General features: G+C 37.1%; 1 protein-coding gene across 2 annotated transcripts; it reads right to left on the reverse strand.

The window, feature by feature from the left end:
• Positions 1-1398: 1398 nt before the first annotated feature.
• LOC134471880 (uncharacterized) lies at positions 1399-10084 on the reverse strand. 2 transcript variants are annotated; one of them, XR_010041586.1, is made up of 3 exons: positions 9467-10084; positions 2881-2938; positions 1399-2311 (listed from the first exon to the last, which is right to left on the reverse strand). XR_010041586.1 is itself a non-coding variant. In XM_063232130.1 (2 exons), exons 1-2 carry the CDS (start codon positions 9832-9834, stop codon positions 1720-1722), a joined length of 960 nt encoding a protein of 319 aa, XP_063088200.1. In that variant the 5' UTR covers positions 9835-10084; the 3' UTR covers positions 1399-1719. The 2 variants fall into 2 exon arrangements, 1 of the variants encoding a protein (XP_063088200.1); XM_063232130.1 differs by lacking the exon at positions 2881-2938.
• Between the last annotated feature and the right edge of the window lie 5450 nt (positions 10085-15534).

Here is a 15534-nt window from a genome sequence, read left to right on the forward strand (position 1 = left end):
TGATTTAAAGTATATAGCAGGATGTGTGTAAATTATATGCAAATGTCACAACAGTTTGCAAAAGGGACTTGAGCAGTCACAGATTTTGGTATCTTAATAGGAGTGATGATATCAGTCCCCCGGAGATTCTGAAAGATGAGATGACTAAATTATTTCTTCCTCTTCTTTTTCTTCTCCTCCTCTTCTCCTCCATCTTCTTCCTCCTTTTCTCCTCTTCCTCCTCTTCTTTTATTGTTAGTGGGGAGTTGGTACCTGCACATAACACATCTTCATTCTTTTATTTCAACCCCCTTCCTCCCCTCCCCATCTTCACCATCTTGATCTCCTTCCCATTTGAGAAAAATTTGTCTCCCTACTTTTTATCATCTATTTTTATTTTGCTCTGTATTTTTATTTATTTATTTATTTGGTACTGGGGATCGAACTCGTGACTGTATGCTTGCAAGGCAGGTGCCGCTGAGCCCTGCTCTGTATCTATAACTCAGTTTTTACATATAAGAGAACCCATGTGATGTTTAAGCTTGTGAGTCTGGTTTATTTTAGTTAACATTCTGGGGGATGCCTGAATTTCACTGTGTGTGGGTATGTGTGGGTGTGTCCATATCAACTAACTCATTAAAAATTCATTCCATCTTTTAACATTCCAATTTGTATCATATCCTTTGTATGCAACTCTCCTAAAAGCTATGCATGATAGGCTGAATCACTGACCCAGCTTTTCCATCTACCCTCTGACTATATAACTCTACCTAAAGACATGCCCTTCCTTCTCTGGCTTTGGACCCATGTGACTTTCTTTCACTAATGAGATGTTAGCAGACATGTTATGAGCCGAAGCTTAAAATGAGTTTACACAACTAGGCTTGGCTTCATAAGTCTTTGCCTCAGCTAGGAGGAGAATACTTCCTTGCTCATCTGTTGGGTTAAGGAGTAAACACAGAGGGCAGGTCTGGATCCAGCTTGACGCCTGGAGCCAAGATGGCCTGGTGGCATGTGAGTGAGAAGCCGAAACCCCTGAGTTTTAAGGGAGATTGCTCTGCAGCGTTATTGTGACCATAACTGACTGACACATGATGTAATCTGCATGAACAACATGGATCGTAGAGGCTTTTCTCTTTTGAATTAAGAGCTCACTTTAAAAAAAAAAAACAAGTATTCTGATAAGTTAGCTAACAGTTATCAAATATCTTCTATGTTCTAGTCAGTTTCAGATGCCATAATTGAGAAAGAGACAACTTTGCTTTCTTGAAGCTGACCTTTAATTGTTTTTGTTTTTGGTACCATGAATCAAACTCATGACCTCATGCTTGCCAGGCAAGTGCTTATGCCACTGAGCTAAATTCCCAGCATCTATTGCTGTTTTTTTTTTTTCAGCAAAGAAGCCAGTAATAATATATAGATATTTAAATGAAATTTTATTTAAAACTAACTAAACAATAATATAAAATTGAATTGAATTTAAACATGCAGTTCCTTGCCTTCACCAGCCACGCTTCAAGTGCTCAACTGCCCAGGAGCTAGTGCTGTCTATATCATGCAGCACAGAGAATGTTTCCATTATTGCAGACAGTTGCACAGGGGAGTAGAATTCTACCAGGGAAAGACAACAATAAAAAGCAAGAAGTAAGCCAGCCATGGGGTGTGCCCTGTAATCCCAGATTCTGGGAAGCTGAGGCAGGAAGATCTCAAGTTTAAACTTACCTTTGGCAATTTAATGACTCAGTGAGATTCTATCTTCAAATAAAAAATTCTAAAACAAGGGCTGGGGAAGCGGTTCAGTGTGAAGGCCTTGGGTTCAAAAATACTATGATAAAAGCAAAGCAAAATAAAATAAATGAACAGAGTAATTTTGGAGCATAGTGGGAATAATGAAGAGACTAGAAGAGGAGGGATGAATAGGGAGTATGTGCAGCGGGTGCTGAGGGCTAGAAAGATGCATTTGAGTAAAGCTCTGGGGACTAATCCTACCAGCCTAGAGCACAGGAAGTGCAAAGGCCCTGAGGTGAGAAGCTCAGCATGTTTCAGAAAAGGAGAGATACATGCAACATAAGCTTGGTGAGGCCATAGAGACAGAGAGGGCAGACAGGGAGCCAGAGAGGAGCATAGGTTGGGTCCTACAGAGTCATGTATGTGTGGAAAAGGGTCTGAATTTTCATTTAATTGCAATTTTAAAAAAAAAGCACCGGACAGTTTCAACAAGGAATGACATGACTGACTTTTATTTTTTAAAATTCTGCTCTGGGCATGTGAAACAGATCTTATAAAGGTGGAATTCCAGATCTGGGGAGACAGACAGGGATGATAAATGTACCTGTAGAGAAATAAAGTGGAGACTATAAGATTGCTATCAGGATAAAGGAGTCCATGTGTACACTTTAAATTACGTCTTCATCCATGCCATGTTTATATGTTAGCTCCAAATCATTTCTTAAAGCTATAACTCTGTGTGGACCCTGATGGAAGATGGTTGCATATTCCAAAAAGATCAGCAGAGCTAAAGCTAAGAGAGTTGGGAGCTGTCTGAGAGACCTTTTTTCCCTGATGCCTCTCAGGATCTGAGCAGCAGAGGGGCGGTCAGGGCACCAGCGTGGGAATGAAAGGGGAGATCTGGGAGCTCGGCAGGAAACTGAGAAAATTATAAACATGGGCATGGCAAAAAAATACTGTAATCAGGAATATTATTTATCCCTTACGGAAAATAAAATCCTGCCATGAGTGGCAAAGTGGATGAGGCTGGAGGACACAGTGTTAAGTGAAATAATCCAGGCACAGAAAGACAAATACATGTTGAAACTTGGATAGTGAAGCTAAAAACCAAACCAAACCAAACAAAAACAACAACAAAAAGTTGATTCTATAGGAGAGTAGCCTAGTGGTTACCTGAGGCTAGGAAGGCCAGCAGGTAAGGGCACAGAAGAGTTGGATAATGGATACTGACCTGCAGTGAGAAGGGAGAAATACATTTCAGTGTACTATAGCACAGTGGGGTGCATATCACTGATAAGAGTTCATTATATATTTCCAAATAGCTGGAAGAACTTTGTATGTTTTCAACGAAAAGAAATAGTATTAAGATGGTGAAAATACTAAGTGCCCTGATTTGATCATTACACATTTTATACATGTTTAGGCATATCACACAACCCCCCATAAATATGTAAAATTATAATGATTCAATTAAAATGAAAATTTTAAAATCTAAGAGCAAATCACAAGCCATGACAAAAAAGGAAGGATTAAGGTAATAGGTATAGAATGAGCTACTACTAGAAAAATGAATGCCTGAAAAGGGAAAGGCAAGAAAGGACATTTTTTTTCCATTAATTCCCCAGCCCTGCAGAGGAGCAAACATTTGGAAAAGTCAGCAAAGGGAAAATGCATCCCATATTATGTTTCTGATTCGAGAAGACGAAAGGATTCATCAACAGCACTGACAGTGGCTTTTCTTGGAACCGTGCTGCTCACACTTTTACAAAATAATTGGGGATAATTCTTCTCCTAACTAATATTGTGACTTAGAGCAAATCTCTTAGTATCTGAGACTTTTTTTCTTCTTCACTAAGTAAGAAGATGGGGTTACCTATCAAGCCACAAGTTTTTCTCAGCTCCAAAATGAATACATGGTATGATTCACTCAAACTCAGAAAATATGAATGTGGGTGCATGTGTGTATGTGGTTTTAGAAAAGGAACAGTTTTCCAAAAGTTTCTTTTGGGAACTATATAGAAAGTAAGAGAAGACTGAGGGAAGATGGTGGAACAGTTAGCAGCAGAGTAAACAACCTCTCAGAGAGAAACAGTCCAGATGTGGAATACAACATTCTGGAGAAGACAAGAAGGAAGAAGTGGTTCCCTTCAACCCAGGAAGAAAAACTAAAGTGAGAACTGAAGCCCACTGAGAAAATAAAAGAAAAAAAGAAAAAGAACTTAAAAAAAAAAAAAACTTAAACAGAAGAAGGCGGGGCCTGGTAGGGCTTTTACCAGAGTCCGAACCACCATGCCAGAAGCGCTGCTGGCTGAGACCCATGGGCACAGTGAAGCTGGTGGCTGGCAAAGCCAATGGCCTTGGTGGGGCAGAGGGGAGCAGCAGACCAGAGAACTTCACTGGCTGGTGGTGAGTGTGTGGGACTCAGTTCTTCTGCGGGAGTGGGAGATTAGCCAGGCACCATTTTGGAGTTGGGCAGGATAAGCCTGGAGACAGAACCACAGCTGGCTTCATTCAGCCACTCCTAGCTCAGAGCAGACTGGTGGAAATTGCTTGGACTGAGTCGCCCGCTGAGTGGTCCAATAGCCACTGCCGAGGTTTCCCTAAAGGTATCCCTAACCAATTCCATCTGCCCAGCACATACTAACATGGTGAAGACTCCCAGTGGGTAACCAGCTCAGAAGGGAGGGGCCAGCCTGCCCCGCCCCTGCTTACACTCCAGTAGCCACCAGCAGATTGGGGAAAGCAGCAAACAGCAGAAATCCCACGCCAACACACTTCACAGTAATTATAACTAATACAGGAAGTGTGAGGGGTCCCACTACCCACTTGTCCAGAAGAAATCAGGATCATCACAAGAGGAAGAAGCAAAAGGCAATCTCTTGCCTCCAATCCAAGCAGTACTGGTCCAGGAGATGTAAACATAGAAGAGATTGGAAGTTGCACACCTGCAGTTTTTGAAGCAACAGCAACTGAAATAAAGGAACAACTCCATGAAGCTATAAGAACTTAAAATAGAAATACTATTAGAGGTAAAAGAAGATATGAGAAACATAATAAAAGAATTGCTAAACACCTCTAAAGAAGACACAGAGGAAAGAATAGTGGAGCATGGAAAAAGGGGAGAAACCTTCAATGACGACTATAAAAAAATTTAGAACAGATAAAACAGATTCAAAGAGATTATCAGGAACTTAAAAACTCCACTGAAATATGGCAAAACTGCTTGAAAGAAACTAAAGATAGACTATCAAACCTTGAAGACAGATTTGCAGCTTATGATTGTGAAAGGAAAGATCTCTTAAAAATAACAAGGAACCAGTAAGTAACAATGCAAAGGCTAGAAAACGACAAGAGGACCTATAACTTAAGAATAAAAAATGTGAGTGAAGAAGCAGAGGTAAACACAAATGAAATACAAAGGCTGTTTACAGAAATAATTAAAGGGAACTTTCCAAACATAGGAAAAGGAAATGATATTCAGATTTATGAGGCATATAGAACTCCAGCCAGCTATAACTAGATCTACACCCAGACATATAATAATCAAGATCCCAGAAATTACACACAAGAACAGAACATTAAAAGCTCTCAGAGAAAAGTAACAGATCACCTATAGAGGAAAACCCATCAGAATCACGGTAAACTTCTCAACACAAACAATCAAATCAAGAAGAGCTTGGAGAAGCTTGGAGCTTTGAGAAGTATTCCAAGTCCTGAAAGAAAATAACCCCCAACCCACATTGATGTATCCTGAAAAACTGTCTTTCAAAATGGAGAAACAAGATGTTTCCATGACAAAGCGGAACAGGGGGCATTTATGACCACCAATCCAACCCTACAAAAAATACTGACGGACATTATATAGAGAAAAAGACCATGGTTTCAGGACCAGTGGCAGAGTGGGCTCACTAAACAGGGTGGACAGTGGAATGAAGGGAGAAAGTAGACAACCAATGGTAGAAAAATAACATGACAGAGATGAGGCAGAGAAGGTTGGCTATAATCACTATGATAGATGGTCTCGATTCACTAATAAAAAGAGACACAGAGGGTTGGGGATTTAGCTCAGCGGCATAAGCACGTGCCTTGCAAGTGTGTGGTCATGAGTTTGATTCCTGGTACCGATAAAAAAGAAAAAGACCAAAAAAAAAAAAAAAAAGGCTTTAAAAGAGACACAGGAAGAGTGGAGATAGGGTCTGTCAATATGCCATATATAAGAAATATAATTAACCCAGAAGAGGATTTAACACTGAAAGTCAAAGATGAGAAAATAATGCTCTGTGTGACAGGGAAGCAGATAAAAGTTGGGGTATCTTGCCCGTCAGCTGTAGATTGGCTAGAAAGCCATAACACTTTTATACAATGGAAAACTACTCAGCTATAAAGAAAGAAAACCTTGAGGCTCTTGTAGGTAAATGGATACAACCTGAGATCATGCTCAAGAGGTAAAAAGGTTCAGAATCACTTAGGTAAATAGCAGACTGCCTCTCTAATCTACAAACTAAAGGAGTTAATGGGACGCAAAATGTACAATGCACCCTGTGAAAGTGAAAGGGGAGGAATTATCTAAAAAGGAAAGGTAGTGGCCATTGTTACATCTTTTATCCTGATTTGAAACTCATGTTGTTTTCATCGTTCTGTTTATTTTATTCTGTTGCAGTTTGTCTTCTTGTATTAGATTTGATGGCATGGACAGCTATTTCAAAGATAGCAGGATGTATTATGGTAACCATTTTTTATTTCCTATTAACTTGATTTGAAGCCCTGTATTGCTTTCACTGTCTTTGATTGATTTTACTCTATTCTGCTTTGTTTGATAGTATCAAGTGTGAGGGTATAGGCAACTACTCTGAGGACAATAAGATTCACTATGATATCCATTCTGGTTTGACTATTATCTTCTTTTGAAGTCCTGTAATGTCTGCAATGTTTCATTTTTATTGGTTTTGTTCTGTACTGTTTTGTTCAATTTTATTATACCTGACGATATGGGCAATTCTTTTGAAGACAGCACGAGGCATTATGGTACCTATTGTTGATCACCTTGTATTTTGTTTTTACATCATGTACTATGTCCATCTTTTTGTTTTAACTGACTCTATTTTGTTTTGTCACACTTGATTTTATTCTCTTCAAAAAAAAAGTAGTAAGAACTGTAGGAGTAATAAAACTCCAAGTGTGTAATTATTATTGTAAAAAAGAGAGGAAAAGAAAGTGCTCTAAAGGATATAACTGCCTATATGTTTAAGTGTGTAAGATAAATAACCATATTACTAAGTTTTTGTTGATCATTGACTAGAACTGTTTGCAGTCTCACTGTTTGAATGTCCCCTTTGTATGCTTTAATTTTGTAACTTGAATAACTATTTCTAAGATGACAATATGTAATCTATCAACTAGTGATTTCTTACTGTTTGTTTTTGAAATTCTGTATTACTTCTGCCCTTTTTTCTGTTTTGCTTTTTTCTCTTTAAATAAAATTTTTAAAAAGACAGTAAGAGTAGAAAAAGACCTTGTGCCTGAACTTTGTGCTAGTAATTTAATTCAGTCAAGGATAATAGATATTTACTTGGAAATAATAACTAGTGATACCTGTACAGCTAAAGAAACATCATTCCATTATGTCTATTGAGAAACATAATAAATGTGAGCAGGAAAAGAATGAAACACTATAACACCATGCAGAAATTGTACACTTTCCCCACTTGTGTCTCGCAAAATCCTTATCAAACTTAGTTGGAGCTCTTATAGTTTCCCTTCTTAGCTAGATCTTGAGTTCTTGAGAGAAAAATTTTGATTCTTCCCCCACCCTCACCTCTTACTCAGTTCCAGTCACAGAATAACTATACATCAAATGTGAGTTGAATTAACGATATGTGGTTAAAAATTATGGTTGATATGAAGAAAATAGGTGGAACAAAAGCGTTAGAGAATTCTTTAACTAAGACAGAGGTGCATATGTGAAGCTCTGGATTCCTTTTCAATCCCTAACACTACAAAAAAGAAAAGAAAAAAAAAGGAGAGAAGAGAAGAAGAAAGAAAGAGAGAGACTAAAGATGGAGATGCACTCTGCAGAGCAGAGACTCAATTATAGAAGCGCAGAGAAAAACTTTCTAAGGGATTGTATTGAAAGAATCAATAACAACAACAAAAAGAATGAGAAGGAAAAATATAGACAACTAATAACTGGAAAGACAGAGACACACAAAGATGGGGACAGAGGGAGATCTCGGGGAGATCCAGGAAAATAAGCAAAGGAGGTCCTGGGATGGAGAGCACAAGGTTGGATAAAGCTAAGAAACGAGTGAGAGGCAAGCCCACAAAGATTTCAAGTCATAATACAGGTTCATTACCTGTATCAATACATGAGAATAAAACACAGATTCATAAGATTAGGCTTAGTGGGTGAGTTTTTTGTGTTGGGGCTGAAAATAAATAATTAGAGAATATAAGTAAGAGTGGAGATTAATATTCATAATAACTAGCTCCACAAGGGAAAAGTTTCCATTATGAATACTTACAGAAGAAAAGCTCAAATTATTATTGGAAAACACAGCTGGCAGAAAGGCAAACAAACCCCCTACCTTCAACATTACACTGGGTGCCAGTCCAGTACTGGGTACTTTGAAGAATTATTTCCTTAAACTAAAAATATTAATTATGCCTTTTCACACCAGGGGAAAGACATCATATAGAAGTAAACATGCTCTTTCCTTCTTCACATACATATCTGCCTAGAAAACTGATGACAAATATGGCAAGAAATGAATGGTAAATAATATTTTTACATGGAACCTTATTTTACAGAATTCATGCTAAGAGGCTGAAGATGTAGCACAGAGGTATAGCACTTGCCTATCATGCATCAGGTCCTGGGTTCAACCTTCATTAGTAGGGAGCTTGTGGGGGGTTGGAGGGGACTAGGGAGTCTGGTGGAGGGGAGAGAGTGAATTTGTAAGAAAATTTTAACAATTTAACAAAATTACCTAAAAGAAAATGCTGAAAAGTTTGAAATTTGAAAGAATTCAAATGGTGTGGTTACTGGTTATTTTCGCCCCCTATTACATATCTGTCCACTTTTCTTTCTGGGGCACTAATCTTGGTGATTAAGGAAAAGTGCAGGAACTCAGGTGTCCATCTTCTCAAAAAGGTGGGTAAGTGATTCTCTCCCCTACACCCTTGCGTGATGTCCAGGCAATGACCTCAGCTTTGACTTCAGAAGCCCAGGTCTCAGCCGAACCTCAGCAGCAGCAGTGAAGCCAAAGCCTGGCAGTGAGTGCCCAAGCCTGTGATTTCCTGCCTGCAGACCTGGGCAGGACCTTGACTGAGCTTTGACAGACTTTTCTTCTCCGTGTCGGGGCATTCTCTGAGCATCCTTCTCCAGCCTTCCTCAATCCCAGCTGCCTGAAGCTTTCTCAACATGTTGCTATCCTGTTAAGTCTGCCTAAGCCAATTACTAAGAAACCCAACTGTTACACCAGCTTACTGCCAGTGATGATTAATCAAGTTGAAAAGAAAGAGAATGTCCTCATTAGGTCATTTATTCAATAAATATGTTGTAAGTCAATGGGATGGTTTGGGCATTATGCTAGATTGTGGCCAAACAGAGCCGACTCCTTCATTAGAACCTGCTGCTACTTATACTGCTTGGGGAGTCTGACATGTAAACTGCATTTCTAAGACTATGTGCCAATTCTCCACTGGGTATGACCAATTACCCCCAAACTAAGTGAAATAAAATAAGGATTTTTCATCTCACCCTTGTTGTGGGTCTGGAATCTGGGAGCGGCATAGCTGGGGTTTCTGGCCACAAAGTTCGGTCCAAGGGGTCAGCCAGCAAAAGGGGCTCTCATGTGCAGACTTGGCCAGAGTAAGAGGCCTCCCAAAGTTCACACACATGCTCCTGGGACACCCTCTTCCTTTCCTGGTTGTGATGACTTCTGGAGAGGCAGATGGCAGTATGATCGCTGTTTCCCTCAGAATGAGCAAATGAAGAAAATCAGAGAGGGAGACAGATAGAAGGGGAGTGTGGGGAGAAGAATGGGAGTAGAGTACAACAAAGATTAAGTGAGATGAACTTTGAACATCCATAATCTTATAGCAGTGGCCTCCCATCACATCCACCATTTTTTCTTTGTGAGACGCAGTTCACGAGGCACGACCCTCACTCAGGAACTGGGAAGACACATAGGATGAATACCAAAGGCAGGCATCACGGAGAACCATCTTGAAAGCAGCCTACCACCAAATCCCCCTTCCTGTGGATGATTTGGGCACGCCAGGTGGCAGGAGAAGGCAAAAAGAAGGAGAGAATGGGGTGGAGAATTGAGGGAAGCTTTTAGGGAAAAGTCAAACTTCACTTGAGTCCATGCAAAAAGGTTACTGAAATGTTTCTTAAAAATTAAACACAGAAGAGGGGGAGAAATGTGAATCTCTCAAGCCAACAGGTTACATTCTGCAGATGCTGCTGCCAGAATTTGCGGGGAGTTGTCAACGGTGTGCATCATTGACCACACACACTCAACACCATACCAAATGGGAGAGAGATTAAAGGTACTTAACACTCTCATCAGAAAGGGGTAGTTGGTAAGGAACACCCAGGAGGTTGCAGTCTACACAACAGGCAGCCCTAGATGTGAACCCTGAGGAAGCACAGGGTTTAAAATCCACATGTATGAGATGGAGATTTAAAAATCTGATTGGGGAAACTGGTTAACCCAAAGACAGGAAGTCATCAAAGACAAAAGGCAAGCTTGGGGTACAGATGTACAAACCAATTTTGAAAACTAAGCAGTGACCATCCATCTTGTCTTTAAAAGGCGGGAAGTCATCTCCAGAACTCGGTTCCCAGGCCATTGGCATACAAGGAGAAGGTAGATTATGACTTCCAACTAAATACCATTTGAAGACGGCCTGGGTGTAGAGTCAATAGAAGATAAATGTAAAGGTATAGAAAAAGAAAAAAATGAAAAATTAGGAGAGGAGTCTGCTTTAAAATCCTAATGGTGTTTGGGAGAAAGAATCTTGTAAGACAAAATTAAGAAAGATGAGAGGTAGGCAATGAGAAAATAAAAAGTTGGGGTCCCTGTGGAACTGATTCTGCCTCATCAAATGGTTTTAATTCCATTTTTTATACATAAGTTATAACTGGCAACCTCTGTTGAGACTGTTTTTTTATTGCCTTATGGAAATGCAAGACCAATATGATTAAAAGGCAATGTATTCACTTCCCAGGGAAGGGGAGCTGGGAACGATGAACCCAAGGCTTTTCTTCAGAGTGACATTTTTATGTTACAATTTTAATAAAAAAGAAAAGGGGGAAGAAGAGTGGGGAAAACATTTAAGTTTCATCTTCCTCACTCTGAATGATAGTGAGAGGTCAGAACACTTTCAAAACAATAGGAAAGGGCAGGATATGAAAACACCAAAACCACAACACAAAGATTATCAGGATGGGGTAAAGAGACGGGATTTGCATACCTTAGACTGATAACTCTACCGTAATACCTAAGAGAAATGATTCGCATACTGCAAAGTTGTGGTCTTTTTGGGAAAATAATGCAATATAGCAACAGATACGTTTTGTATATGCTATCCAAAATTTTAGGGTCTAGTTTGGCATGGTAATATCAATCAAAATGAACAAATGAGGGTTTTGAACCCCACCAATCAAAGAAAATAAACTTCTTTTTAAGGAGGGGAAAATCCATGAAGAAAGGCCAAGCGATACACACACACACACACACACACACACACACACACACACACCCATCCATGCACACAGGCAAACCTGTAAACACACACGATTCAGAACTCTGATAGGAATTTCTGGTTAGAATTTTCCTTAAAAAGCTAAATAAAAGATAACAGGAAACAGAGAGAAATCTTTTGCAAATGGGAAAGGGACCAAGAGATGGAAGGAGAGGGGAGAGAGAGGAGGGAAAGAGGACATGAAAATAATTAAAATGTGTTATGTACACATACCAACTCCCTTCGAGGAATGTCATTATAGACTGCAACCATATAGTAATAAAATAAAAATTTGAAAGAAAAAAAAAGAGAATGTTGATTCCTCTTGTTATGAATTGAGTCTGTAAGTTGTCAGTGTTGAAGGGCAAATAGTATCAGCAGCATATGCCTCCATCGGGTAAAGGGGACATGAAGAATGACCACCTCTTCATCTGGTTGTCTGCATTCACTTCAATCACGCCTGTATTTGGACTCGCCTAAAGAATGTCTTTGGAAATCACCACGTATGAGGTTATGGCCAGGAACACTGCCTAAGACAACCTCAGAAGAGAAACTGATGTATAAAAAGATGTATTGACTTTTGAATTTGAGAATTTTGTATTTAGGGGAATGAAGCCATCAAAACTGAAAATAGTAATAGTGGTACCATAGGCAGAAAAAAATGGGCGTGCATACTGCAAGTGTAGTGGCTACAGTATTCCCTCATCAGAATTCTCTATTAATTGGTATTTCTGCATGTCTTGATTATACTGGTAATGAATGTTCATAAATATTAATCTGAAAGGACCAAAAATTTATAAAGTATTCTCTAAATCATCAAAGACAGGCTAGGTGCTATTCAAGAAAACTTCAGAGATAAGTGAATTTACTTGAAAATTGTCAATCTATGTAATAGACAACATGCATTTCTAAACTGCAGGACAGAAAATAGCTTATTCTATTTAATTCTTAACTATTTCTAAACAATTATAAGAAAAATTTCTATGCTAACATACTGTTATTGATACCAGGACTATAGTGTTCAGTCTCTCTCTCTCTCTCTCATTATAACATAAAAAGTCTATGTTTCTCCCTCTCTGAAACTCCAGTTTTATAAAATCTTGGCTATATTTTATAATAATTTAAAGAAACAATCTCAAAAATTATTTCATTTCAGATAAATTATAAAGTTCTGGATTATTTCAAAATAAGATGCAAAACCATTATTTCTGTTAATGAACAGGAATTTCACTGCCTATTTATTCTGTCACATCTCCATTGCAGCAAAAAGGCAGCATCTATGTAACTTTAAAAATTAACCTCCAAAAAAGAAAGTGCTCTAAAAGATATAACTGCATATATATTTTAAGCATATAAGATAGGTAACCATATTACTGAGTTTTGTTGGATCATTGAACAAAACTGTTTGCAGTCTCACTGTTTGAAAGTCCACTTTATACGCTTTAATTTTGTAACTTGAACAACTATTTTTAAGATAACAATATGTAATCTATTAACTAGTGATTCCCTCCTGTTCATTCTTTCTGAAATTCTGTATAACTTGTACTCTTTTTCTGTTTTTTCTTTTTCTCCTTAAATAAAATTTAAAAAAAAAATAACCTTCAAAATAGCTGGTGATTATAGATGGCCACATCAATTCTTTGCTATGCATAGGTTTTAAATGTAATTTTACCCTTTTTATTAATTGTAGTTATGTTTATTGTGATAAAGCTTCTTTTAATTATCTCCAGTTTTTAATGACCAAGTTTTACTTTTTTATGAACCACAGTATTAACCAGATATTATAGGATTTTATTAATTATTTTAAACTATGCCAATCAAGGAAATCTATTGTGCTCTTTGGTACAAAAACTTGTATATAGAATTTGGGGGATATAAACCAAATTACATGCTCTATTTCAAACATATAAAATTAATTCAATTATGTGTATCTTAAACTGTAAAGATATTTACCCACAGGCATTATTATCTAGATATGCCATATAACTTTGCAAAAATGCTGAAAACATTATTTGTTGCTTTTTTTGAAATATGGAATCTTTGGAAATACTCTTATTATCTGTAAGTTTTATATTTCTGATTATAGTAATTATTTTCAGCTCATGCCAATAAACTCTATAAAAAACATAACACCAGAATACTTAAAAAGATGAATTCAATTTCTATCAATTGCTTTATGCCTTTATAATCTCATTAATGATAACATTCTCAATTTTTGTTAGATCATTTACCTATATTCTTAATTCTTCAGAATTCTCAAATGAATATAATCTAATTTCTCTAATATGCTGCAATCTGTTTTCTTGAGGTGATGCCTCACCATTTAAACTTTCTAAAGTAGTGCCTGTTACTTGAAATAGCATCTTAGCATAACACCCTCGTTTTTCACAACTTCTAAAGTAAAGAAAGGAAATGTTCTCCTGTTTCGGTGTTTCAGTGTACTAACAGGGAACTTTGGAGTAGTTATGAAAGCCACAGAAGGAAAAATAAAATAGTGACAAACCCCTAGCTTTACATAATTTTATACACGCTGTAATTAAATTTTTAAAAAAGTCCCTGAATTACGTTAGTAAAGTATAACATAAATGAACCAAGTGTATACTACACATTATTAAAACATTACCACTTTTTGATATAGTTCACAAAAAACAGGATAGTACTTAGGCATGTATATCAGCAAGTTCTAAAAATTACCTATGGAGTCAAATTTCATGGAAGAAAAAATTGCCAAGCAAATAAGAGAGTGAAAAAATTGAAAGCTGAATTTATTATTCATAATGGTAAAATACATTTGCCAAATATAGATACTTAATACATATTTTCCAAGTCAAGTTTTTTTGCAGTCAAATATTACCACCCACTTCATAGACTAGGAAAATACATAGGATGTGGTTAAAAGGCTAGTGGATATCAAGTACTTTATCAAAGATTAAGTGTACAAGTAATATAATCCCTATAAATTAAGGGAACTGGGGCTGGGTATAGTTTCTGCATCCTAAAAAAAAAATTACCTTTCTGACTATGTCACTGAGGTTTTGCACAAATGTTAATTAACAGCCCTTTAGATGTTCTAATGTTAAAATGAATGCACATGTACAAATAATACACATACATTTTATATTTTATACATATATACACATTATACTTGGGATGGCTTTCGACAAAACTGTGTTTTTTCACATGACTTTAAATCCTATAAGTAAAATAGACACATTATTTAGAGAGCTATTAAAAAATCTAGTCTTTAAAATAATCTGAGAATGTTATTTAAAATAGTAGTATAGAAAAGTAGACATGTGTTAAAGATATTTATATAATGAGTACTATATTGATGTATTTGTAATTGCTTTAGATGCCAGATAGCAACTTTGACACCATTACTTATAATTTATCAAAGAGATTTATGCTTTGCACCTGACATTTTATATTGAAGATTTACTTACACTGGTATATAATGTGTTTTCTGTAATTAACTCTTTGAGGTCTGATTTCATAGACACAGAAATTCTCTAACATGAATCCAACCTTCAGCAATATCTTTATCCTTGGAAATAGCAGATTAAAACATGTTAATCTTTTCCCAGTAAGATTCTCAGTTCCTGGTGTTTGTTTCAACAGTGCAAGATTTTCCAATAAGTACAAAATATCTTAAAAGTAGATGCTACAGAGTTCATGTAAGAAAAAAGTTATAAATTAAGTCAGTCATCAGTTATTAAGAACTGGAACGTTTAATTATGCAAATACTTAAATTCTTAATAGAAAGACTGAATGTAATGATGTCTTATTTCAAACTTCATACTTATTTATTTGTCATCTGTACAAAAAATCCCTAAAACATACAAGCTTCATGTTTTTGAGATGTTACAGTTTGCTTACTGGATAATATAATTTGTTGCCTAATAGTGTGCCATAAATGGTTCAATGGGTGACATCTTGACTGTAGCTGAATTTTGACTTTTAAGAATGGGAAGAACACGTTCAAAACTTGAAAAAGACAAATAAGCAAATATATTATGGATCCCTATCCCCCAGTGTTAATTTTGATAAGGAAGCAAAACTGTTTATTAATTGGGCATG

This window comes from Cavia porcellus, unplaced genomic scaffold, assembly GCF_034190915.1.
Source record: "Cavia porcellus strain 051 isolate PalLab524CR breed Dunkin Hartley unplaced genomic scaffold, mCavPor4.1 scaffold_20, whole genome shotgun sequence".
Taxonomy (NCBI): Eukaryota; Metazoa; Chordata; class Mammalia; order Rodentia; family Caviidae; genus Cavia; species Cavia porcellus.

Bases quoted from the DNA above. Each gene is read 5' to 3' on its own strand.
- LOC134471880 (XM_063232130.1), bottom strand. From the start codon at position 9,834: ATGGTGGATGTGATGGGAGGCCACTGCTATAAGATTATGGATGTTCAA. The intron at 2,312-9,466 runs GTGAGATGAAAA...ATTTCTCTACAG, and splicing joins ATTCCAGACCCACAACAAGG to GTACATTTATCATCCCTGTC.